Source organism: Betta splendens, chromosome 5 (assembly GCF_900634795.4).
Source record: "Betta splendens chromosome 5, fBetSpl5.4, whole genome shotgun sequence".
Taxonomy (NCBI): Eukaryota; Metazoa; Chordata; class Actinopteri; order Anabantiformes; family Osphronemidae; genus Betta; species Betta splendens.
The window spans coordinates 15,357,701-15,384,591 of NC_040885.2; the positions used below are offsets into that span (position 1 = coordinate 15,357,701).

The following is a 26,891-nucleotide window of genomic DNA, read 5'->3' on the forward strand; positions in this document are numbered from 1 at the left end:
GCAGTATCATCCCTTAACTAAAACACGACCACGATCAACCTTTAAACATTTTAAAATATTTTTTCTATTACTAGGAGGAAAATACTGTGGTTGAACACTTCCAATAAAGCCACATTTAAACCCTTTACACGCCTTATTCAGATGTTTTCTTCTACAGCTAATAAGGTTGAGCAAAATATGACTTTGATTCCAACAGTAAAAACTATAAACCACCCAACAAAATAAGTTCCTAAATCACGTTTGGCACACACACACACACACACACACACACACACACACACACACACACACACACACACACACACACACACACACACACACACACACACACAGATAAAAGAGCGTCGCCTGCCCTGGGGTGTTTCACGCAGATCCGCATATCTGGAGCGCAGACTGGGACTCAGCGCCTTCAGAGAACAGTTAGCGGGTCGTTGTGTAAATACGTGCGGAGAGGAGCCATTGACCAAACAAAGATTCACCTTAAGATAAGACAAGACGCTGAGTAGTGAAGCGCCTCCGCTCAGCGAATGGATGCAAGGAGTGGTTGAGATAAGGGAGCGCGCGCGCGCACACACAAACACACACGCCGAGGCTGTGTGCGGCGCGCGCAGGGGGAGGAAGAGGAGGCGGAGGAGGTGGAACCAAAAAAAAAAATCGCTCATTTACTTAACGTCGCTTCTCGACCGCCGGTAGAGCAAACGAGCTCCCGACGCTGCAGAGGACGAAGACGTGAGCGCGACGAGCGGCCGAGCGCGTCTGCAGACAGCTGCCAGCACCTGGACGCCTCTCCACCCGAAGCGCGCGCGTCTCCTTCTGGTTGCGGGAGCCGCGAGGCACCGGGAGCGCCCGCGGTGTCGGTGCTTTGCCGGGACACTCGAGAGAAGCCGCGGAGCCTCGTCCGGACATGGAGACACAACCGCTCTGACTCACACTCGGATTTTTTTTTTTTTGCACAAATCCCTCTTCCAGAATAATGGTAAGTGTGAAGTCACTTCAAGTTCCCGAGTATAACTCCGATCGCCTGGTTGAAACTTTTATTTTTAATACGTTGAATGTTGTCAAACTATTGGGCTGCAGTTATTTCATTAAGCAGATTCTGTGAATGGTTCATCTTTTAGCTCTGACAAAAACTTTTCAAGAACATGCATTTTACATTACGGTGAAAAGCATGACCCCTTGCCATCTTCCAGCCAGTCATGTATAATATATAATTGTATAATATTAATTTAGTGTGTTTTTCCGGTCACGCCCCCCTTTGTATCTTTAGATCCAACTATATAGTTATTTTAACACATTTCCTATTTAATGTTTAAATGTATTTAATTATTATACACTTGATTTATAGTAGCATAATAAAATCTATAACTATCTTATTTACTAAGTAAAAACACAAAATATTTATTGAACATATTTCAGATAGATGTCAAATTACAATTACAATAAATTAAAATACAAGTTAACTAATAAGTAAATTCAGGAATAACTCATTTGAATCCACAGTTTTTTAAATTTTCCAGAGTGAATATCCCCAAATCCAGACATCACTGTGCCCTGATGTTTGGGGGAGCATCCCTCCTAGCGGGCTCCTCGAGACCCTCATTAACTAAATTAAGGCACCCTTGCTAAGCATCTTTCAAGGGCTAGCATTCATATTTTTCAATGGCCTCTTTATGGCTCCAGACTAAAAATTCACTCACTGTGTTGTTGTGTTTTGGTAACCATATAAATCACCTTGAAACATTTCTATCAGCTTCAAAGTCAGTAGAGAAAAGATTGATGAGACATCTGAAAGTGTAATTCTGCTAAGTCTTAGAATAGAGTTGGAATCTATTATTATTATTATTATTATTATTATTATTATTGAGATCTACAGATTATTCAAATAGATTGCATCAACCTAACAACATAATGTTTTATTGGTTCATGAAGTGTAAAGTTATGGTTTTAGAGCTACATAAGGAATCTTTTAGCACCATGGTTGAGGCAGGTATACAGTAAAGGAGATTTCAGCTACTGAGGAACCTTTTCGCATATTCCTACATCCCGTCGGCCACTTATTTCTCAGGTTCATGAAATAAACCGGGCACGTTTCTGTGCTTGTCAGCATCAGCTATCTGAAGTAAACCTGTAGCGTTAGGCAGATTCTTATTTTAGGCTGCTGCAGTATTAGGTTCAGATCTGTGGCAGATTGTAAATTTCTTTACATACCTGTATCGTAACCTGCGCAAATAAAATCCAGGGCTCCGATGGAGACGTTCGCTCAGACCACATACCGAAGGTGTGCGCTCGGTCATGTTTGATTTAACACTGTGGTTCGTTTCTTAATAACATTAGGCCCCATTTCTGGACTCCCTTTCCACGGCTGGCCCAGGACCCCCTCTTTCAGTCCCTCTCTCGCTCTCGCGCTCTCTCTCCTCAGCCTTCATGGCTCTTATTACTTGCCCTAATAAATTGTGAATAAGCAGCAGCCCAAAAAGTCCCGGGTTGTGGAGAATTCCCCATCCTGTAGCGCAAGGCACCCCCTCTTAAGAAAACACAAATTAATTCCTAAGCCCTCTGTAGCCAAACGTTTGTAGAATGATAAATATTTTCATAGGAAGCGCTGTTCTTCCTGACTTTATCTGCACCGATTTCATTATATTTCTTTACAGCTGAGCAGCTGTGTCAGAGTGTCTCTTAGCGTCTCTCCTGGTCTCGCCCTCTCTTTATCTGGGAGCAGCCCTGACATGAACTCAGAGTTACAGTCAGGCTGTGGCGTTGACCCGTATAGTTTAATAATGTATTCAATCCACCACGCTGTCAACTCACTGACAGTGTGGAACCAAATGTGTGCTGTGTTTGTTGCAGACAAGAACCTAAATGTAAATATGATGATTGGAAAAAGATCTATATTTGTATATAAAAAATTTATTTTAGGAAGATCAAAATAAGATAGCCAATCAAAATTGAACATCTGGTACAATTCTCCTACTTATTGTTTTATATAATTACTTTTTTAAATTGTAGTCACGAAATTGAGGCTAATAGTTAAATCACATGTTTATTTAGGTGAGTTCAGCTTCTGAGTGTAGCCTAATTTCAGCAGTGAGCTCAAACATGCCATAATCTAAAGCTTTTCAAACCACTCGTACGTTTATATATGACACAAAAAATGGAGTGTGAAAGATTCCAGTGTCTGATTAAGGAATTTCATGTTTTGCTCCCTCTCCTCTAATTTCACTTTCTTCCCCAGTGGTAATTTAACCCGTTCTCCGCTGAACGGTACCGTCCTGTTTTCTGCTAGGTGTGTGTGCAGCTCGCTGAAAGGCTCGGTGAAAGAGAAGCGTGAGGTCACAAAACAAGAAACCAATATTCATATGTTGCCTCTCAAACAGGCTCTCAGCCGTCCCTCTAAATGTCTCCTACCCTTCCCTCCCCTCTGTTTAATTCCCTTAAACTCCAGAGGGCGACCGGGGAGGCCGCGTGTGTGGGTGTGTAGATCTGTATGAATGTATTGAACCCTGGGCTGTCACCAGACAACAGCTGCCTCTCCTGCTACTTCCAACGTCCCTATCGCGCCTTGAGAATAGTGGAGCCACACACACTGCAGCATAGTCCGCAGCGACTTTATATTATTATGTGGATATAAAAAAATAATTCAATAATTGGAACTTGGAACATTCAGAATGTTTTGCCCCGAACATGAGTACAGATTTGTCTTCATAATGTTAAATATGCTTGATAATATCTAATCTGGCTTGTAGTGTTATCTCAGCAAAAAAGCATTACTCCCTTTCTGCCTCTCTAACACGCACACACACCAATATAAGAGGTAATTGGACCTCAGTGTGTCTGAAATGTGTGAGTGTCAGCTACCAGCGGTCCCTGTCTGGCCAGCTGTTAGCAACTATGGCGGCCACTCGCCGTCATGTGCTGAGGAGGCTGATCAGGGGCCGGCCTTTTTGTCTTAATGACTAATAAAGCAGCCACTGTGAGGGCGTGGGTTCATTAGCAAACACAGGAGCACTCATGCAGTCAGCCATGCGTTAGTTTCGAGTGTGCACGCGTGTACGCGAGCGCCCCTCCATCACTAGACCAGATGTTTTGTACCTGAGAGCCAGACCACCATCTGACTGGGGTCAGCTCCACACACACTCATCGGGACTGCCGGGAGGTCTGCCAGCTGTCCCCCACTCTGACCCCCGTCCCGGGGCATTGGTTCTGAAGGAGAAATAGTCTGGGACGTAGGGTAGGTGGTCCTTCTCAGATTTGGCAGAATTACTGGGGGAAATTATTAGGCATGTTATTGGAGTGGGGGAGGGGCGGCGAACTCAAAGAGAAACAATAGAAAGAATTAGGAAGTGAAAGTTAAATGTTGAATATATTAAGATGTTTTTGTAATGACTGGCCAGTGGTGCTGGAGAAATAATGATAAAGATAAAGACATTAGCAATGTTAAATAGGGAGGCTTTGATTACTGAGGGACAGAGAGGGGGGATGGCCTCTGGCATTAAAGCAGAATTGTTGAAAAAGTTAGTGAAGTGGAAAGATAAAGCCACTGAGTTTGGGAGGTAAAGTTACCGAGTGCAGACAGTCTCGGCGACCGGTTCACCGCTGCCAGGGACAAATCTTTGGGATAATGGCTTCTTTCAGCAGATGTCTATTTCTGTGATTAGCATTAGCCATCTGAGTTGACGCGTGTGTGTGTCGGTGTGAGTGTGTTTAAAGGTTGCACAGACTGCTGTTAAAGTTGAACCTGTCAATAAAAGGATTCATCATTAGCCTTAAACTGGTTACTCCACTACATTATTGCCTTTGTTTTGTTTGCTTCTTGGCTCACTGTCGCATGCTAGCTGTGTGGAACCTCGGCTAAGATGGGCGCTAATAATTCTGTGATTTGAACATGGAAACATCTTACCCCAGTGGTTTTGCTTTTGACTGTTTCAGCATATTTCAACGTTGGAGTAGTGAAGCAACAAAAACGTAATAGTTTACTGCGGCGACATTTTCATTTTTCTCAATGTCAAAAGTAGCCAATCACTGCTGGGCTTTTGTTTTTTTCTACTGATGCATGGCTCTGTTTACGGGTAAACAGGAACATTCTGTCAATTGAATCGTGTCAACAACAGTTTTAGTGTATCAAGTTTAAACAAAGACAAACAAGCTGCGCCGAAACTAAACCCTGGCAAGTGTGTCTGCATGCGCTTCAGACGAGTCCTGCTGACACTGTGTCATAGGAAATATTCAACCTTAACTCTTACTGTGAACAATCAAAGTGAGATCCGACCGAAATGTCCGCCCTTGTCTGAAATGTCCTCGTTATTTTAGGGTAAAACTTTGGTCCTCGCTGTGAAATAGATACAAGATCACACACAGAGTTTTTTCCTGCTAATGAATTCTCTGGTTGCTGAGGTCGTGGTGGGTTGACTTTATCAATCAGCAGCATCTGTTAGCCGACCCCTGGCATGTCTAATTCTCTGTCCACTGCAAAATGGTCAACACTACCTCTGTGATACAAAGCACGACATGTTTGTCGTTCCTTTAGTTACTTTTAGCTGCATACGTTGACAACAAGGACATTTCTCAAAGCCTTCCTGGCGTTAAAACGAGAAGTCAAAAATTAATTGGCAGCTTTTAATTTGCTAATACGCAGCCACTGTCAGAATCTGCTGTCTCGAAATGTCAGCTGTGTGTCAAAGGTGAGTAAAAAAGGGCAGTCGCTGGCAGATGGCATCGATTTCCACCACCAAAACCCTGATAGTGTCACACAAGCCCAGATACTGGAGCCTTGTTCTGTGTCTTTTATCAGTGGCTGAGAGGAGAGGGTTTGTGCGCAGCGGCGAATCGAGACCCCCCCCCCCACCCCACCTCCTCGCCCCCCAGGCACTTAGGCAGATTGTCCAAATTGAGGACTCCAGGTGGGGTCCCCATATGGCGTGATTACAGACCAGCGAGTCACTTTGTCAAACTTGATTGAGAACCACCGTGTGGCAATAAAGGATCCAACCACCGGAGGGTCAGTGCAGCGTGGAATCCAGACACTGACACAGCGCTCATGTTGACACTGCAAACGCTTGGCTACCCAGACACACATATATGCACACAACACTGAAATAATATTCATATCGACTCCACGACTAATGTGCATACTGTGAAATAGCATGGCACGAGAAATCTGACAGCAAACCAAACTCTGCTAATGTTATTTACAGCAGATCTGACTTTTTATATGTGACAGATCGTTAATGATTTTTTTATCATGTGTAGCATTCCTGCTTTTTAAAGATGGAATACGACCTGATTCAGTGCACGATTTGGTTTTGATTCATATTTACTCTGGAAAATGTACACATCCTCTGTAGTAACTGCAGTACTTGGCCACGTATGATTTGATTTCTTAGCACTTAGTGGCAGGATCCCTCCTTCATGAGGTGTCAGTTGCTAAGTATCACTCAGCATGTGGATACTATGGAGTTAAAGGGTCAGTTTGCTTTAAACAAAGTGCTTGTTGAATGGTCAATGAGCTTTGGAAAATCCCCTCCCCTCTCCTGTTTCCAATGTCAGAGCTGGGGGAGGTGCATCTGACAATGTTTATGCCTTTCTAATGCCAGAAATCAGACATCAAAATGTAAATACATTTAAAAGTGTCTGTCTTCCACATTACAGCTACAAGTATATCAGAAAAACAAACGTCGCATTTTGGCAAAAATGGTACGTTCAAAGTTGTTGGAAAGTGTGTGGTTATCTGATTTAAATATAATAACTGTGACATCTCAGGCAGCCTTCCACCATCTTTGTATGCAGCAGTCATGAACACTTTTTTGCCTTGGGCGACGTACAAATTTGTTGGTTTGTAGCCTGACACCTGCCTTGTACGAGGAGGTATTTGTTATACGGCTCCGTTTCATATCCGTCAATGGTTTGTTTAAACAACAGGTACATTTGCATAAACCGAGTGCATTAAATTAACTGGTGGCTTCTCAGTTCACGGCGTGATGCTGCGTGATTACACCCTGAAACCAGCGTGAAAGCCAGAACTTGATATCCGTGAAAGAAGCGGTGGTGCGGCGGAACCCTGGGACCCAGGTGAAGCTGGTGGGCCTGGCCCCGTGGCCTCCTGTGGCCGCGCCGGGTTTGTTTTAGCTTCAGTTTCAGCCCTCGGCTCTCGACTTCGCTGCCGAGCTGCGCTCATCTTCCCTCCGGTGTCCTGCGGTTCCCATGGCCTCGTGCACCCTCCTCCCAGGCCTCACCCTGAACCAGGAAGTGCCTTTGCTGGCGCAGTGTTCCTGTGCTCATGTGTATGTGCACGCTGGACTGTTTCAGGGACGTCGCTGAAGTCAAGAGGACTCTGAACAGACGCGACTTTTGCTTTTGATGGCTACGAATATGAAATGTGATGTGGGATCAATGTACTGTCTCACGTTTCACAGTCTGTCTGTGGCAAAGATTTTCAATAGTTCAAACCGAAAAAGACTTCCTCATGCAAAATGGTCATAAACGCTAAAGCAGCTAATGTGGTATTTTTTTTATTTTGATTACTCTACTTACTCTACTCTACTCAAAAATGCAGCACAAAACGTACTGCGACTCAGCCAGTGATTGAATCGTCTGTCACATTCTTTAATAACTTAGACAGACTTCTCCTTTGCCCTCGCCTTCATCTGTGCTCCCGTAAAACCCTGCTACCCCTGTAAATCATGACTGTCATCTGTCTCTGTCGTTGTGTTGTCAGTGGGGTCGGAGGTCAGGCAGTTAGCTGTATCTTCAGCCGAGTGGAGCCTCGAGGCAATGAAAGAGAAATTACATCAATGAAAGGGGTCAAACCCGTCGTGCACCGTTATATAACTTGAATTAGTGGCTGTATGAGTGCGGCAGGTTCCTTTAGGTCATCATTGTTGAGTCATTAGGGCTTTGACACCCTAGAGAAAAAACAACAATACAGGTTCTTCATTCAGCTTTCTGCTTTGACGTCAGCACCGACCTTTTAGCCTTTAGCCTCTGATAGGGTGATCAACGAATTAGCTCACATCTAGGATCAAAGCACAAAACCTGATTTCGATATGTTAATATTTTTACCAGGAACAGTAGTCAATTAACTTTTGGTAAATATCTATTTTATTTAGGATGCACACAACCAAGACTGTTCTGTTTGTGGTTAATATGACATATGTTCATAAACCCAGTTATTTTTTTATGTGTGTCTGCTTTCATTTTGAGTCTGAACAGCAGACTCATCCTGGATGTTTTTATCATGGTTATTTGACTGTCAAAGTCTCTAATGACCGCACTCTTCCCATCAATGCTGCCTTTATCTTGTTCTTCATCGGTTCTGCTTCTGCAACGCTCCGGGCCTTGCCAAGTGTCAATCACCTGCATACCTTCCTCCTGATGGTGCCTGTTTATTGCTTCTGCAGGAGAGTTGACGGCTTGCGAGGAACCTGACAAACTGCCGCGTTACGAGATAAAGAGGATAAGGCTCTCTCTACGGAAGCAGGTGAGAAAACACACCTTCAGAGGACGACTGCCATCAGTCTCTTGCGACACACTGCTTACATTAAGTAGACCTGTTGCATAATTAATGAGGACTACTGTAAGCACTCCAGTTTGTTTCCACCTTCCTTGTTTCACTCTTAATTTTCTAACTCTGCTCTTTCTTTTTCACAGGGCTTCTTTTAATATATATTATAAATTCATTGCACCTATTGCAGGTAAGGTTCAATGACATTTATCACCAGTCCTTTAACTTGAGCTCATCTGAGCAAGAGCTTGGATTTGAATGAGGGATTTCTGTGTTATTCACAGTTTCATGCTTCATATTTAAACCACATATTCTGAATTTGCCAGTTGATGCAGCCCATCAGGCTCCTCTTTGTTCTGTCCAGGGCTTTAGGTCCTTTTACTCTGTAAAACAAAGACGCTAACTGCTGTTTTCCGTTCTTCCTCATAGTCCGTTCTAACTGTGTCCAGAGCAGCTGTAACACATAAAGAGAAGTATAGCTTGTCACCACTTCATGACTTCTGTCTTGTTCAGGATCGGGTGACGGGGCCGAGCGTCATGGCTGCGTATGGACAGACACAGTACAGCCCTGCTCTTCAGCCGGCAGGACCGTACGCACCGTACCACACGCAGGGCTACAGCATGCCCTCCTACAGTACGTTCACTTGTTTTTAATATATCTCTCTATATCCACACAACACAGGACATAAAAACAAAAGTGGAAACATGTTTAGTTGTGTTTCGGTAAAATGAAACATCACTTACAAAAAAAGGAAGAAAAGAGAGGAACAATAAAAGGTTGCTATGGAAGAATGCCACTGTTTAATGAACCGACACATAGAAAAAACATACACAGACTCAGAGTCAGTTCACCTGAAAGACTTGGTAGCTTCTTCCTATTAAAGCAAAGCAACACAAGATGTTGTTGAAGTGGCTCCGCGACGACAAGCAAACGTCTTGGGTGCTTTTGAAACTGTTCGTCCTGAATGCATCATTATCCTCCTGCTCTGTTCCCAGACATCAAAACAGAAGACGGCCTGAGCCACTCTCCGGGGCAGACGGGATTGCTGAGCTACTCCAACTTCAGCGGCACGCCTCCGAGCCAGAGCCTGTACGGCTACCCGCACACGCACGGTCAGCCCCGCACGCTCAACGCGCCGCCATCCATCCTTTTGCTGCCTCCTCAAGCTCCTTTTTTTTCCTCCTCTCCTCTCCTCATCTTTCCTCCGGCTCCTCTCGGCCACACCTGTTCTCCATTAGCTGCGGTCTGGGCGCCTGGCGTCAAAAGTCTCCCCACCCCTGCTCGTTCCTCGGGGTCAGGCCCTCTTTCTCCACTCAGACCAGCGGCGCAGCATGCGAGCACTTGTGTGTGTCGAAGGGGGGGGGGGGGGGGGGGGGCGCATGAAGCCTGGCGGAAAGCGAGAGAAACAGCGAGGTCAAGAGAAAGGAAACAACCGAGTAACAAGGGAGACAAAGGATGAGGGAAAGGTCTTTGGAGAGAAACAAATAACGTCGCTGTTTGCTGGGAGTGTGTGCAGCCCTGTGCCTGTGGTGCGTTTGCGGTGTGTGTGCCTCTGGTGCACACATTCCTGAGTCGCCCGGCGCCTAAAGCAAGACTCACTCAATGTGACTTTATGCTTTTGAAGGCAGCGTGAAATTGACCTCGTGCGAGAGGGGAGAGGTTAAGGTGCATTTTACAGGGAGGTGAGCAGGTTTAGTGTTGCAGGCGAGTGCGCGGCCCCGTTCCCACCGCGAGCGCGACGCGGAGGGGAGGGAGCAGGACTCGCACAGCTGCCAGCGCCGGCCGTGCCGTTTGTGCTCACCTTTCGTTTCAAAAGGAGCGGCGCGTCTTAAATACACGCTGAACAGCCGTTCGGGCGATTTTGAAGGAAAAAATGAAAGCGGAGCAAATCTGAAAAAAAAGAAAGAGCCAGCATGAAGCCAGACTCCATCACAAACATCCATCCTTCACGATTTACAGACAGACCAATTTTGGCCTGTGATACTTGCCAAAATCCACCCAAGACTAGACAGACCTTAAGTGCGGTGGTTGTTCTGACCATGCGATAGATGTTTGCGCTTGTATTTGCATCTCGACTCCTCTCATGACTCAGTGTTTCTCATTGTGCTGCTGCACAGTGTGTCCTGAGGGTCTCACCATAAACAGCTGGTCTCCGAGAGGAGGAGAGACAGCAACGCGTCTCTGGCATCACATGGAAACTAGTTGCAGAACGGACTCCATTAAAGACTCCTGAGCCGTTGCAAGAGAGTTTTTCCATTGATGGTTTTCCATATTCGACTCCTTTTAAGGCGGTATTCAAATGTCAGCCTATAAAGGGGAATGTAAATCCTCATGTAAACACGCATCTGATTAAACCTCACTGACTGTGCACTGGTGCAGCGCCACTCTCCAGTTTGAGTTTGAAGAACATTGTTCCCAAACAAAACAAATTTGTTTGAATATTTTTACGCATAAATCATTAACTGCAAACTTCAAACGGTAATAAACTGGCAGGACAACCAAATGTTTGTAGGACTTCAGAGTGTTTCCATGTCATCCATTGTACTGTACACAATATACCAGCACACGCACACACACACACACAACAAAAATCCATTGAAACATGCACTATACACTGTGTAAAACTGAAACCAAATGGGGGCGATGGGAGCCGCTGTGTGTTTACTTAAGAGACCTCCTGTATTTTTCCTTGAGTCTCTTTGAAGACTGTTGTGTTGTCCAGGGAGTTTTCAGTGTGGTTCCTTCACTGAGTCGGTTTGTGGAGAGGAAGAAATGGGGAGTGTGTGTGTGTGTGTGTGTGTGTGTGTGTGTGTGTGTGTGTGTGTGTGTGTGTGTGTGTGTGTGTGTGTGTGTGTGTGTGTGTGTGTGTGTGTGTGTGTGTGTGTGTGTGTGTGCGTGTGTCGGGAGGACTGATGAGAGGTAGACTTGAGGAAGTGACTCTTGAAAAATATTTCAGGTCTTGGGAGAGAAAAAGAAAAGCTTCCACTCAGCCAGTAAACAGTGGAGCTGGAACCGAACTCTTGCTGCATAACGCCACTCGACCCGTCCTCCGTGTGATCAGTGCACAACCTCATCTGTATAAGCAACGGCTTGGTTTGGCAGCGCCAGGCCCTTCATCAACATGTTGAGCATTTGGTGGACACATTTACTCTTTCAACCAAAAGGAGATCTGTGATAAGTCGTTTTCAGACATGCATCAGCATCGCTGCCTTGAACTTCTGTCGCGCTGACGCGCTGTTTATGAGAACTTGAGTGTATGAACTGGTCAAATGAATGAACTTCCTTCCTAGAACAATGTCGGAGTGATGTCGTAATGAGTCCACTTTTCCATCATCCTGCCGCTGCTTTGATGTGCCATAAACATAAGGGTGCAGCCTCCTCCTGGTTCTCAGAGTCCTGGCTCTTACAGCATCCAGGCACCACTTCTCCCCCACAGCAAACTGGGTTTTTTTCCAGTAGGTGACTCTGGGTCTAACATGGACACTGTCCTCCTGTACATGCTGACAAAAGTCTCAGATCAGAGTCAATTTGAGAAAAGTATTTCAGCTAAGCCTGCGTTTTTAGTCGTACTGTGCAATCACTGATGCTCCAGAGATGGATTATCGATCAATCTTTGGTCCAGACCGAGACTAACTCCTGGAATGACCGCCGCAAACGTTTCTACAAGCTCTGATTCTTCCCAGATGATAAATTCCATTAAGTCCGACAATTTATTGTGCTTGGTTCCGCTCCATCCAACAGCTCCAAAGCATCTACAGAAAAGATTGAACGACTTTTGCATCTTCTCCTCTGTTTCCAGCGCGAGGCTGAAAAGTGTGGTTTTTGAAAAGAGCCGCGAGGTGCAACACTCTGCGTGACCTCGCCTCATTTCGCGCTGTCATTTGGCCAAAATTAAAACATTCTAATGGTTTGATTTACGACCAAAGAGTTTACCTGCAAGAGCAAACACATTTATCAACCTCATGTGCTCTTCAAGGCTGATTAGCACCGCGACCGCGTGAGGTGTAAACACGGGGAATATCAGGCCAACAGACAAACAGGGAGTTATGGGAGGATCAGACATGCTGGCAGTTGCCCTGGGTGAAGGTGATAATATTACATGAGACATAATTAATCAGGCAAACAGGAAAGATACGAGGTGAGACGGCGACGGGGGGGTGATTGCTGGAAGGAAGGCATTCCTGCCTCGGCTTGATGAGGCTGAAACCTTCCCCACAGCAGGGGAAGCGGCACATTTTCCCACCTGGATCGTTACAGTTTGTCAGACATTAATCTCAGCTCCCGCAACACTGAGCCGTCACCGAGGAAGGGGTGAAAATGGATCTTGACGTTTGAAGATCAGCCCGACGATTGTTACCCGAAATCGTGACCTTTGCTTCGTCGTTGTTTTCCAGGTAGTGGCATTTCATCCGGAATTTTCCAAGGCAGCCATGGAATCCCCAGCTCAACCACCTTCAACCCGACACAACAAGTCAGTCATTCGACCGCAGGATCGCCATTCAGAAATGTTCCGTGCTGTGATTGACTGTCTTTGTGCACTGACAGGAGTTTTCAGCGTACTCCAGCTACAGTCAGAGTCAGTACCCTCCATATTATAACTACAACAGCCCCTACCTAACCAGCAACAACCTGAGCCCCGCCGCCATCGCAGGCCCGCTAGCCTATCAACACGCGGAGCATCCCGTCATGCTGCCCAATCACAGCCCAGAGTCGCACGCAGGTAAGACCCATTCTGCAGCGCTGAACTGGGCCGCACCAGTCAGCCCATTAAAGGAACCATCGCCACATACGTGTGTTTTTGTTTCAGGAGAGTACCACGCGCCCCCCAGCCCCCCCACGCCAGGTAAGGACGAGGGGGTCTCGGCACGACGGGGGTCCGATGGGAAACTGAGAGGGAGGAAGAGAATCAGCGACCCCGCCCCACCTCTGGACTCCGATATAGAGGTAAACACGCGCTCACGCAGCGCCCCTCCGCAGTGTTTATCTTTCTCCGTCTCACCGCACACACCGGCCTTCGTGAGGTTAATATTACATATCTGTTATTTCACTGCAGCGGGTGTTTATCTGGGACCTGGATGAAACCATCATCATTTTCCACTCGCTCCTCACGGGAACGTTCTCCTCACGATTTGGCAAGGTAGGCTGACGCCGCCCCTCCCGCCGCGGTGCACCGGAGCAGGACCGCGCCGCAGCTCGCCGCTCTCTGGCAGCGGCTCATTATGTCTCAGGCAGGTAGCGCTTGGCACTAGCCAGTGCAACCTCGCTTCGTTCACATCACCCCTCGTCCCAGTGACGAAGTGCTTATTTGACTAACAGTCAAAGGTTTGGATCCCCGGGTCCGGCCCGTGACCTTTGGGGCCTTTTCACACGCTGGCTGTTTTGCGTTCCGGCCCTCTTGTTTCTTTTCATAATGCGCCGTGGTTGTTTAGCTGCCCCGGCGTCCTGTAGTGTGATTGACAGCTGGAGAGACCTTTACATAACAGACGGGCAGCGGACGACTGCGGACGGCGGAGCGTTCCTTGTTTTTGGCCGCGGACCCGTGTTTTGAATTCTCACAGTCCCTCTGCGGGTTTACACAAGGCTGATGGGAGTCGGGGGGGAAGCGTTCGCGATCGGCTCGGCCGCTGTTTCTTTTTCCTTTCCAAGAGCCGGAGAAAGAGTCGGCAAGAACAGGAGGGAGACATGACGGGCGAGAGAACAAATGGGCTGAAATGTGAGTCGTGTGCCGAGGATTCCTGATTCCTCCCGGCACTCGAACGCCCCGCTGCTGGATCCCGGGGAGCTCGGTCGGACGCCCTCTGACTTCAAAACGCAGAGGAACTAATTGAGTGACGGCCGAAGAACGGGTTAACAGTCGCACAACTTGAACAAAGTTTTTATCACGCTCGCAGATTCATGACCGACTCGCTCTGCTGTGACACTCACATTTTTTCTCCTAAAGAAAAGAAGTCTTTCAGTTTTTGAGTTCTCCGTCCCTTAAAACAGAAAATCCCCCGCAGAGAGGAGGCGGGAACAGAATGCTCTGGGAGTTTTTGGTTCTTTTCTAGCCCCGGTATTGTCTTCTCTTGTCAGGGATTAAGAGGAAGGCCTTCATTTGTCCGTCTGTGTAGAAGAAGGCGATTACAGATAATTATTTCAACTATTAGACAAAAGAGAACAAACCTCTCTTAAGCCTTTAACAGCCACCTCTTCAACCTTTGGGATTTTCTCCTTGTCACCTTATTGCATCTTACCCCTCCTCCTGAACTCTCGCCACCCTTTGTCCTTAGTTAACACCTTTTATTTTAAGGGTGGTATTTTATAATTGTCATAATTAACCCATCCCTTGGCATCGGGCCCAGTTCTATCATCGCAGGTTGCTGCGCTTGTCATTTCACATGCATTAATGTGAAGTCGACCTTTGGCTGACACCTTTCTGCTTCTCCCGTCACGCTGCCAAAGGCAAACCGGGGCTGCCATCCAAACAATAGCACACACACCTGCTTTTGTCGGCTTGATTGACAACGCTGGCTGTCAGACTACCCACACATTACAGAATACGTCTTTTTCCGGGTGATTATACTTTGTTTGTTAAGAAGCAAAACTGGAATTCCCCCCAGGAATGATAAAGATTAATATCTGTCCGTCAGTAACTGCAGCTGGTTGAGTGTTAAGGAGAACGCACGTCGGGTGAAAACTAACACTGAAAAGATAGTATTTGACAATCTGTATCAAAATCAAACCGGGTCTTTTTGCTGGATGTGTCTAGTTCATCACAGAGCAGCAAACTGTCTGGAACAGGATAAACAGGGATCATTGACTTCAAGAACATTACCTACTTTAAACATTGCAACTGTAGGAATAAAAACACTAAGTTGTTAGCGCAGGTAATAGACTTCACCTCAGACAATTTATCTACATTTACAGCAAAGTCATCTCAAGGCCCTCCTCACTGTAACATACAAGGCCTCAGAGAACACAAACGTCTACAGCAGCTTAACAATGGAATGGTTCAGCGTGAGCCAGCTCTGACCATGAGCTCAGGCTCAGGTGGAGCTTTAAAAGTAGAGTGGTTGCCTAGCAGCACGGGACGCGAGGACCGAGTGTGTGTAGGGCTCCTTCAGTCGCCAGAAATATTCAGTAGGGTCGATTATTCCATTTTAGGAGTCGGTACTGAACTTATTGGGAATCAGGAAGAAGACCAGCAATAGGGGAAAACTGGGAGCCTGGAATGAAGGGAGCTCAAGCAAACAACCCAGAGAGATGTGCAGATAGGAATCAGTGGGTTGTTTGAGTCTTCTCAGACACAAGCAGCTAAGCTAACACTGGCAGCAGTGATCATCCTTCCAATGTGATGAGTTCACTGTCATTTGTTTGCACTGAATGTGCACAGAGCATGCTTCAAGGCAAATATGCAAGAGATACACTTTAGGAATAGCGATTATTCATTGTTGTAGTTTTTGACACGCACAAAAAGCGTAAAAATCATTTTGTTTGAGGAGACGGTTACAAACCAGATGCTAACGTTGGGACGTTTGTGTGTGTGCTTCAGGACTCTTCCAAGGCCGTGTCTCTCGGCCTGTGGATGGAGGAGATGATCTTCAACCTGGCTGACTCCAGGCTCTTCTTCAACGACCTGGAGGTGAGTCCAGAAATCAGTGACCCTTTGTGTTCAAAATAAGAGATCCAGCAATGAATGTTGTTTTTTTCACCTTCCCAATAAATATTAAACCAATATTTTGGATGATATATCTTCATTTACACAAAATCCTTCCTTGAGGATTTTTCCTGTAACGCGGAAAATTGCAGCAGTCAGGGCCTGTCCTCCGGTGTGCGCTGGCAAACCAGCGACCAGAAAACCATTAGAGACATTTGAGTGTTGTTTTCTTACCTGGCATAAAGCACAGGGGCAGCAATTGTAGAATTCCCCTCATATAACATCTATCCTGCGTTAACTCTTACTATACGCCAGCGTTTTCCAAACGATTCCCCTGCCGCGGTGCCAGAACGGCGAGAGTAGTAAATGAAAGGGTTGTTAGCTGCTGGCTAGCGGCTCGGCTGCTGCGGGTCCAACCTGCAAGTCCAGCTCCGCGTTTGGACTCCAGGACGCGAGGCCTCGCGGCCGCTTCGCCGCGGCGTGGGCCTTTCATCGCGCATTCCTCCGCCTTGTCCTGACAAAGACAAAGGGCCGTGACGGGCGAAGCGGGACGGGGGAGAACAAGTAGACTTTGTGCCGTGATTACAGGTGTGTGCCCGAGCATCCAAGAGGAAAATTAGTCAAATGGGAGGAGGAACAGTCGAAAGAAGGGACAGGAGCCAACAAAGCCATTTACCAACCGGCTTTTTATCCGCTCCTTTGTTGTCAAGGCTCAGTGAATATCTCCACCAGGAGGCTGCTGAACTACAATTATCCTGTCCTTCCCATGCTAGTAGCTACAGCAGACATTGCTGCCGATGGACCCCGCGCATCGCACATGCAGCTCCGAAAGCATCTCACATGTTTCTCCGTGGCGTCTCAGCTCCACTCGGAGCCGGGCTGCAGCTCCTGGGAACGGAGTTCTGCTGAGGATGAGGTAGCGTCTTTGGCGGCTGAAGGGCGGGAGGTCGCTGCGTGACAGCTAGGAGCCTTAGCGCCAGTCTGTCTTTGCAGACGCGCGTGCGTGGACGTGTGCGCGGAGGGGAGAGCGGCAGGTCTGGGAATTGGCGGCGCGGAGCCGGGCTTCGGATGAAGGCGCGCAGAAACGGGAGAGATCAGTTATTGTTTCTCCTGTGCGTCGTACATCATTTTTCTCCGGGTCCACGACGATTGATTCACGCCGCCTGTTTTCGGGCCAACGTGTCCATTTTTTAATGACTGTTTTCGGAGGTTCTGATTTAGCGGCACGTTGTTGAAGGTGTTCTGGACGCAGCCGCACGTTTCAGCCGCGGTGTGGTTTTTAATCCCTGCAGTCTGAAGCTCAACAACACACCATCCGTGCTGCTCCAAGACAATAGGCCATTCTCAAAGCACTCTTTTACTGTTGCAACACTATAAAAATGCTGATTTGTTCTACTTCTTATTACGTAGTTGCACCATGTTGACTGACACGACGCGTCTCTGGCGCCTCAGTGTCCCGACACCTTATTTCCTCCTTCCTTCTCATCTCATTTATTTTTTACATTTTAGTTGCCGTCATCAGACCTGTCTGTGCAGGGCTCCATTGCTGACATACCCCCTCTTCTCTTGCCTTCGCAGGAATGTGACCAGGTTCATATCGATGACGTGGCCTCGGACGACAACGGACAGGACCTGAGGTAAAGCTTCTGCCATGTTCCTGTGTGTGGAGGCTCCGACGGCTCCTGTCCAGGCTTTGATGCAGGAGGATAAAAAAGAAGCAGGAGATGAGGAGCGGGCGTGTGCATCGTGCATTCAAGCATGTGCCTGTCTTTTATTTGCATCGCTTCCACAGCCGTATAATATGTGACAGGATTATCCAAGGCTTTCATTCCTCATCAAAATATTTCTTTATCGTCCTCTTTCCCTCAGTCCTCAGCTTTTATTGCGTAAACTTGCTACAGTACTTCAGGAGGCTTTTAGGAGTGATTTAAGAAAGAGCCCGGCCGAAGCAAAGTATTTTTTAAGTATTCATTTTATTTCACTTGGCCCTTTCTATTTTTAAGTGGTTTCTAATTCATATGACCCATGCTGAGCGTATTTGCTGGATTATTTAATTCTGGCAATCCTTCATTCACGGCTTCACTCGCATCTTTTGTCCTCTGCTTTGCTGGCACAGCTCTGTAAACGTGATGAATGGTTTAGCTCAGCGCTAGTCTTCGTAGCCTGCAGAGTTGGCTTAGGCAGAGACATGGAACCAGAAGTGCACGTAGTTTTATGCGCGTCGCCTCAAACGCTGGTGAAAGCGCTACTGTGAGGCGCATACAGTTGTGTTCTTCATGATCTATATTGAGGCCGTTTCCTGTATTGTGATCCCGCAGCACGTACAACTTCGGCTCGGACGGGTTCCAGAGCCCAGCGGGAGCCGGTTCTCTGTGCCTGGGGTCAGGAGTCCACGGAGGGGTGGACTGGATGAGGAAACTGGCCTTCAGATACCGCAGAGTCAAAGAGATCTACAACACGTACAAAAACAATGTCGGGGGTAAGCTGTCGTTTTGTCTACATGTAACACTCGTGTATGTAGGAATACGATAGTTAAGATATTGGTCTCGTGTGCGAAGCAGCGGGGCCGGTTTGTTGAAAAGGCTGTTGTTCCTATGGGCGATGCTGATTGCAGCCGTCTGCTTTGACTCTGCTGGAAACCATGTGTCTGAGGTTTTGGCCAGACAGCGTTTTGTGTGTGAATCGTCCACCCAGAGGCTGCAAACAGCCCCGCTGTCAAAACAAGGCTTTTGCAGCGCCTCATAACATACAGCACGGGTTGGAGGGTTCGGCAGAGGATCGGGTCTTTATACAGACTGATGATCGGCTCTCGCTCTCTCTGACGGCCCAGGTTTGCTGGGCAGCCCCAAGCGAGAGGAGTGGTTACAGCTGAGGAGGGAGATGGAGGTCCTGACTGACCTGTGGCTGACTCACGCTCTCAAGGCCCTGGCTCTCATCAACTCCAGGTCCGTACGCCGCTTGATGGCTCAATTAGCTCTGAGCTGCACCGTGCCGTGTTTCCATCTGATTTATGTTCCAACTCGAGTTTATTTTCAGTTTTAGACTCATTTGTCAAAAGTATGCAGAAAATAATATTATTTACTATTATTACTACATACATGAAACTGAAATACGTGCACTTACCTGTGTGTCCTGTGTTGGTCCAGGCCTAACTGTGTGAATGTGTTGGTGACCACTACGCAGCTCATCCCAGCACTGTCCAAGGTCTTACTGTACGGCCTGGGCTCCGCCTTCCCCATAGAAAACATATACAGTGCCACAAAGACAGGTGGGAAAGTTAATCATCAGAGAAGGAGACCAGACAATGGGACACACAGTTAATAAGCATACGTTTTTACATTCCACTGCTTCTAAGCTGCTTTGCTTCTTCCCTCTCGTTTCAAAGGCAAGGAGAGCTGCTTCGAGCGCATCGCTCAGAGGTTCGGTCGAAGAGCCGTGTACGTGGTGATAGGAGATGGAGCCGAGGAGGAGACCGTGGCAAAGAAGGTAAAAAACGGCAAAGAAGCCCGTTTCCACATCTGCGCTGAGCCTCCCGTTTGCAGGGTTAACCTTCCACCTGTACTAAACGTGACCTCTGCTGTTGTTCGTCCTGCAGAAGAACATGCCCTTCTGGAGGGTGTCGTGTCGGGCCGATCTGGAGGCTCTGAGCCATGCACTGGAGCTGGACTACCTCTAGAGGGCGCCGCTGTCACGTTCTGCTCTGCGCCTGAATTATGAGACGCTCTGACTCGCGAGGGCACCTAACGCGCACGTAACGGGTGTAGGTGCTGCTAGGGACTGACTCCGAGTCAGTGTCGCATTTCTAGTGAGTTCCAGACACAGAATTTTACATGAAAGCTGAAGGATTTGTGAGGATTTTGAAGCCAGGCCTCTGACACATACTGTAAACATGAAGCCAAATGTGCTGGACCGCAGTAAACAAGGGACCAAATCTTCATAAACAACCCCAGGGAACCATGGTAATACTGCATATATTCGTAAAATATTTTTTCTAGCATTCAGTCCACTTTTGTACTTGAAACACTGATCACAAAATCTCATGAACGCAGTGAGTTTGTACAAATCATTTCTTCTACTGTGTCTTTTTATATTTGCTGTGAGCCTTAATTTGGTTTTCTCTGGCTAATACAATTTTCAAAACTGAAACTAAAGGCTGTGCTGTCACATGGGATTGGTTTTCTCATTCTTAGCCATTCATGATTATTGTTTTATTTCGAATAGATAAATGTCAGATGACCTAATAATCCTCGTAGTTAGTGGCTATTAAAATAGTCTGTATTTTATGATTTAAATGTGAGCTATTTATTACTGGTTCAGGTCCACAACAAGAACTTGGCATAGAAAAATTCTCCTTAAAGGCCAAAAATAACACTTTTGTAAAAATGTTTTTATGCTGTATTATAGGCTGGTGCTCAGATCCTTCCTTCTGATTCTAGGTTGTATATGTTTTCATTCTTCTTTCTGTCCTTGGCAAACGTCCTAATAACCCATTTGTAATATAGATGCCTTGGTATGGTTGTGCATGTGCTGATTACACTGCCTGTCAGCTTAGCTATGATTTGTATATAATGCTTTATTGTGTATTTGTTTTGACAGACAGCTAAAATAGATGAATAAAAATAAATTAATTGCATCGTGGGGAAAGATGACTTTAAATTATTTAGTTTCCTCTGAGTCTCTCAGCCCACAAGCACAAGAAACATGAGAATCTAAATGACAATCACATGCATGAAGAAGAATGTTGGTGTATATTTCACGTAATTATCAACAGGTCTGCGAAGCATTTCTAGACTGAAGACTGGACCTATTTGACCTTTTTGAGGAATGTGCTCCCTCTTCAGGTCATAAAAAGAACTGCAGTCACAAATTAATCATCTCATGAAATATGACAAAAGTATTAAAAGACATGGCTTTTAATTAAAAATAAAAGCACAGCAATACAATAATATCTGTTGTAGCGAGTTCTTAGTAAAAAAATGTGTGTTTCACATCGCAAGGTTGTTTGTCATAGTTTAAAATAAATATCAGAATAAATAAATTCACAACAATATATACAAACACTGGGCAGGGTGCATGAAGTAAGCTTCTAGGAGTTGTTTACAGCCACCATCTTGAAGCCTCTGATGGTGGTGCTGATGTCTGTCAGCGTCAGGCTGGCTTGCAGCATCTTAGTTCCCACCATGCTGGGGTTAAAAGCGATGCGCTGCTCCACCCTTCGTCCGGGAAGCAGTGGGAGGAGCCTGGAGGGCACAGAAAGAGTTTACACAGTGGAAATGCAGTTCACGCCAAACTGTGCTGGGTCACAGTGAGACCTGCAGAAGAATGTACATGCAACCACATCCAACATTCCTCCAGCACAGACAGTGACAGATGATCTCACCTGAAGTGAAGCTTGCCCTGAATGAGCCCAGCCCCGGCTACAGTCAGCGTTCCGCCCACTGGGTGAGGGAACGGGTTGGTGAAGGACACGGTAGCCGCCTGCTCCTTGTTTGGCACAATGGATTTTTCATCTGCAATCTGAGGAAATACATGTGTCAGTAAACATTCATTGAACTTTGAATCTGGTTATGTTATGAGAACTTTTGAGTGTGTACAGTAATGCACAGGATCTTAAAGCACCTGAATCAGGATCTGAGGACTGGCGATATTAAACTCCTCCGAGGCCAAGGCATGCTCGCGACTGGCCGTGTCCTGCAGGACGGCGGCGAGGTTGATCATCTTGTCTCCTACCAGATCCCTGTACTGGGATGGGAGGATCTGCTGGCTCAGCAGCTTGACTGCAGATACAGACAAAGCAAGAAAGGCAATTATGTGAATGACATTCAATTTAAATTGGAAGAGAGAGAAAAGTGGGGTTGGTCAGGTACCTTCCATGGGCGCCAGTTGTAAAACTCCGTGAGATTCCCAGAAGGTCTTCAGCTCCTCTGCCGGTCTGGGGTTGTACTCCTTGACCTGGGCGTTGAGGTGCACCTTCAGCTTCTTGGCCACCCTCTGCTTGTTCATGATCTTAACTGTGAAGGCGATGGGTTCCCCGGCGACGGGAGCTTTATCCAGGTGGAGGGAGACCAGCACTCCCTCAGACGGCCCTGCTGGATTGAGAAGACGGGTGCTGTGTGAGATGATGTGCACTTAAACAGATGGGCTGAAGTCTATAAAATACAGGTCGCCAAAATTACCTCTTGTCAATGTTGAATTATCTGATGCTGTGGAACGAACTGATCTAAGTGTTGACGTTGGACCTGCAAGAACACAGGAAGAAATATGTGAGCAGACCAGTTATTCATGCTTTCAGTGAATCTTGTGGCTCAGGCTGCAGTAGTGATCAAACACATGATCGTGTGGTGCGTTTTTGTTTCATACTTTTGACTTGTTTGTAGTCTCCTGTGATGTTGTGCACTCTGGGGAAGCCGATGGCCTTGGTGCAAATGAGGGAGCCCACTCGCTCCGTGTCTTTGCTGAGGCTGAGCACCCGACCCTGGCTCACCACGATTCTGTGCACGTCGGCGTTGACCTCGGCGTAGACGAAGGGGACGTCGTAAAGCAGGTCGATGCGCCGATCCCGTATGGCTTTAACGGGAGCTGGGCCGCAGCAGAAGACTCCTGAAAAAACACAGAAGGAGATGATGAATGTTTGAGCAATAATAGAAACACGTGAAAGTGCAACCCAGGGTCAGTACTGTTGCTCACGCACCTCCACTCCGCTCTTGAGGCGTTGGGTCCAGAACCTGCCAGCCGTCCAACCCAGACCCCAGATCCCCACGGGCCATCCAGCACTCCACCCAAATATGGAAGTTCCTGAAAAGAAAGTAAGACATCAGCACAAACGCGACCCACTCACATTAAATAAATGTGTGTTCAGAGCTGATTTCATACGTTCCCCATGTTCATAATCACTCCTCACCATATGCTGTCTTTGCTGGTGTTCAGCTTCTGGCCTGTTTCACTGTAGTACTCCTCAATCACCAGGTTGCTGTTGGTGTCGTGCGCAGAGTTGAAGTTTGTGACGACGCGACAAGGAATCCCAAGAACTCGCATGACTGAAAGGACGGAATCAAGACACGGACACTTAGAAACCCAGAAAATATGTGAACATTGTGTGACAGAGAAGGAATCCGCTGAACAAACAAACCAGGACCAATGCAACAGTAAAGGTATGTTTATGTTTAGTCTGGTGAGTTTAATCAGTCAGATCAGATTCATAGACTCTGTAAGCACCTGTGCACATGACAGCTGCAAACACCCAGCACTGGCCATACTTGACTGGGCTGTAACCAGTCTGGGCCCACTGCCTCAGGATGTCCCCGCTGCCGCTCCACATGGACGGATGGACCCCTTGTTTGAAATCGTCTGACCAGTTCCCCTTCAGGACGCCGCGGTCATCTTCACTGTTGATCTGAGAGAGGAGGAGTTGTGTTGTTAGTCTTTTTCCGATTCACAGTGACGCTTTTTTAATGACTGCCATTCCAGAGATTCCTCACGAGTCAACGATTTGTACAAGGTGTGAAGGATTCGCAGCACACAGTGTCCCCCTTCAAGCGCCCGTGATACTTCTTTATTGTCCACACTCACCATGGCCGACACCACGCGGCTGATGTAGACGGGGCTGCTCCGGTTCAGGTAGTCCAGACGCGACTTGGTTTGATGCTGAGGGCTGATTTGGAGCATATTCAGACAAGCCTCCAAAACTCCAGGCTCGTACTGCACAGTCATAGAAAAGTATTAAGTATTAAATCAAGTTTTTATCTAAAGGGGTTACTTTGTATCAGTTTTGCATATGTCCAAACAATTAATTTCATACCAGATCAAAGGACCACGGTCTTGACACAAGGTTCATAGGTGTCCCCATAAACAGCAACCCCGCGTCGTTGTGGACGTATTCCTCTCTCTGGTCCTCGAAGGGAATATACACAGCATCCTCTGCAAACAGTGAACCACAGGTTTACAACAGCCTCCAGCAGTGGCTCAAATTACTCCCGCTCCTAACAATGATCTTCTGTTTTGTAATGCTGGAATCAGACAGGTGCGAGGATGAATATTTATCACTCGTGTGTGATTCACTTAGTAGATCAGCGCAGACGCCCATGAAATGAGGTCAAGGGCGACTGAAAGTGACGAATGAGTGAAAGTCATGAATTCCTTCCTCCCTTTTCACCGAATCCTTCCTCTGAGCTTTAAACGGACTTATAAGTGAATTAAAAGTCGTTCCTAACTCACCTTGACACCAGGGATTGCAGAGCAGGATGAACTTGCCGGAGGTGCACTTCTCCTGGCCGCTGGTGGTGAACACGCACAGCTGAAACCTGTAGCAGCCCACCGAGGCGGAGGCCGGGGGGCAGATGGAGACGGAGGGCTTGTGGAGCCTCAGCCCGTCTGGGTCCACGTGGGCCGTCCAGCCAGAGGAGGAGCCCCTCTGCCGGCTGTAGGTGACTGGCATTGTCACGAAGAGACGGCCTGGGAGAGAGAAGGCTGTTCAAACCGCGGTGCAAGGGACCGTATGCTCCCACTGAGCGTGCGGCGCTCATCACCGTTACCTAGCATCACTTTGATGCCCATGGAGTCGGTCCTGGGGTTGAAGGCTCGGCCCCTCAGCTGCACGCTGACTTTGAAGGGGGCGCCTCTTCGCACCACCAGGGCTCCGGAGCTGCCGAAGCCCTGCGTCCGGTGCCTCTCCAGGTTTTCAGATTCTTCCAGATCCACATTTTGGATACTCAGGTCTGCAGACGGAGACGAACAAGGGAAGAGGTTAGAAACGGGACCATTTGCAAACGACTTGTCCTCACATCAAGCATCAAAAGCGAAGATGCCTTGCCTTCCATTTGTGCTTCCTTCCTCTTCACCGCAGCCTCACGCACTGTGTCCATGCACACGCCTCCTGCCGCTATATAAACATTTGCCTCGCCCCGCGCTGTCACGGCAGTGAGAAAGTTCATTGGAGGCCCTTGAGTCACATGTAACAACAGAAGCGTCACCAAGGCTGGGGAGCCTCCTAGCACATGTACAGTTTCATTCTTGGGCGTGTGCGTCAGTTCACTGGGTGTGAACTTTTCCGGCGAACACGGTGTTCCACACACGCTGCTACTGTACCACAGGAGCAGGGGCTCTGCTGCCAAGTGGTGTTGTCAAGGTGACACAAAAGCGAAATTAGACAAAATATGTGTGCAGTCATGTCAAGCCCATGTAAATGTCATAATATATTTGTATTGCAAAAGAAGAAAAGAATGTCACAAGAATGCATCAAGTGTGAATAATGGTGGGATTATTGATTTATATTAAGTCACATAAAACACAGTCAAACTGTATTTTCTTAGACTTGAACTATTTGATTTTATTGAGCAATGCTTGCAGTGGAAATACTGTAATCTGGATACCTGAGATGTCACACATTGTTTCAGTCATCTTAAGTCTTTATATAAAGTGTTTATTTAGCCGAGACCCGAGAACTGTATTTCTTCATGACCTCAGCTGGAATTTTCACAGTGAAACTGCGTATCGACACGCCTTTGCCCCCTGTGCGAAAGGTTGTAGCATCTACTTTACTTGAATAAAAATAAAGGTCTAAGCTTCAAAAATATGCAGTCACGCCCACCCACATATTTTCCCTTTGATTCCAAACACACCCTTCAATTAACTGCCATCTGCCTCAGACTTGGTTAGAACTGCCTCAAAATAGAAGCGTAGGAGTTCACTGTTTCAACTTGCATCTATGAAAACAGTTTTATTGCGTCATTCATATTCAAACACTGGAACACTCACCTTCCTATTATGTCAGATATGTTCAGTAGAATGTGTGGGGTGCATTTTTGGTGAATGAATGTTCAGTATCCCACCACCTTTTTGCCTCAAAGGTCACAGTCGTGCTGCAGCAGCTGAACCTTGCACAGGTGACAGAGATCCTTTGTTGTATATAATACTTCCTTTCTCAGAAAAGACAAATTTGATGTTTGATCCACTACTTTATCCCAGTAACAGGACACAAGCAGCCATGAGCTCTTTGTCACATTAAAACATGGTCAGTCATTGTGTGACTGTGGAGGTAGTTTTATTGATCTGAGAAACTGCAAATGCTACAGTACATGTTTGGTGAAGAGCATTCAAAGACGATTCATAGGAGCGCTGCAAGTTATGAATTATAAAACACTATAACTACTAAATACACAAAACAAATGGAGCTAAACAATGAACAGAGTCGAGTGTTGTTTAGGTATTACCTTCACATAACATAAGCAAAAATCACTATGAAATCAAAACAAAATTATTTAATTAAAAATGCTGAGAATTACTTCAGTAGAGAAGTTGATAGTGAGTTAGAGTTGATACTGCAGTCTATCAGGCACGTTTCTACGTGGTCACGAGTTTCACCTCCATCCACTTTATATCACTTATGTGTAGTTAATTAAATTATTTTTTAAAAATACACAATCTAAGCAACTGATTCAATGATCACTGCTTAAAAATTATGTAATTATACATTATAATTTGGCGCAACTTCTACTTTCAGCAAACATTAGTAAATAAATAAAAATTTTACCATGCACACCCAATATTCATTGTGAAGGTGCTCCAGGGAGGAGCAGAATGAATAAATCCCTAGCTGATTCAAATTAACAACCACAGGATGAGTCAAGGCTTCATTTCAACAGTGTCGTCTATTTTAGGTGGTGGTTGTCATAACGTTTAATAGTGCTGCTTAGTCAGAAATCCATATTATGTAGTAAATCAAGGCTCTGAAATGGCATTGAAAATGACAAAACTCATCA

The 26,891-nt window shown here is 46.6% G+C and overlaps 2 protein-coding genes across 3 annotated transcripts; one reads left to right on the forward strand and one right to left on the reverse strand.

Moving 5' to 3' along the window:
- Positions 1-602: 602 nt before the first annotated feature.
- On the forward strand, positions 603-20,767 carry eya2 (EYA transcriptional coactivator and phosphatase 2). Its single transcript, XM_029151434.3, has 16 exons — positions 603-976; positions 8,394-8,473; positions 8,644-8,687; positions 9,011-9,131; positions 9,494-9,610; positions 12,893-12,969; positions 13,044-13,218; positions 13,306-13,442; positions 13,552-13,635; positions 16,030-16,119; positions 17,713-17,771; positions 18,453-18,613; positions 18,965-19,079; positions 19,281-19,402; positions 19,520-19,620; positions 19,730-20,767. The coding sequence occupies exons 4-16, from the start codon at positions 9,035-9,037 to the stop codon at positions 19,808-19,810; spliced, it is 1,416 nt and encodes a 471-aa protein (XP_029007267.1). The 5' UTR covers positions 603-976; positions 8,394-8,473; positions 8,644-8,687; positions 9,011-9,034; the 3' UTR covers positions 19,811-20,767.
- Positions 20,768-21,082: 315 nt separating this feature from the next.
- Positions 21,083-25,084, reverse strand: tgm5l (transglutaminase 5, like). Of its 2 annotated transcripts, none has more exons than XM_029151433.3 (14): positions 24,944-25,084; positions 24,666-24,848; positions 24,349-24,585; positions 23,933-24,051; positions 23,704-23,832; positions 23,350-23,527; positions 23,036-23,171; positions 22,826-22,929; positions 22,495-22,734; positions 22,311-22,373; positions 22,002-22,220; positions 21,754-21,911; positions 21,515-21,651; positions 21,083-21,374 (listed from the first exon to the last, which is right to left on the reverse strand). In XM_029151433.3, exons 1-14 carry the CDS (start codon positions 25,062-25,064, stop codon positions 21,221-21,223), a joined length of 2,178 nt encoding a protein of 725 aa, XP_029007266.3. In that variant the 5' UTR covers positions 25,065-25,084; the 3' UTR covers positions 21,083-21,220. The 2 variants fall into 2 exon arrangements, with proteins under 2 accessions (XP_029007266.3, XP_029007265.3); XM_029151432.3 differs by having other exon boundaries at positions 22,002-22,223; positions 24,944-25,083.
- Positions 25,085-26,891: the final 1,807 nt, after the last annotated feature.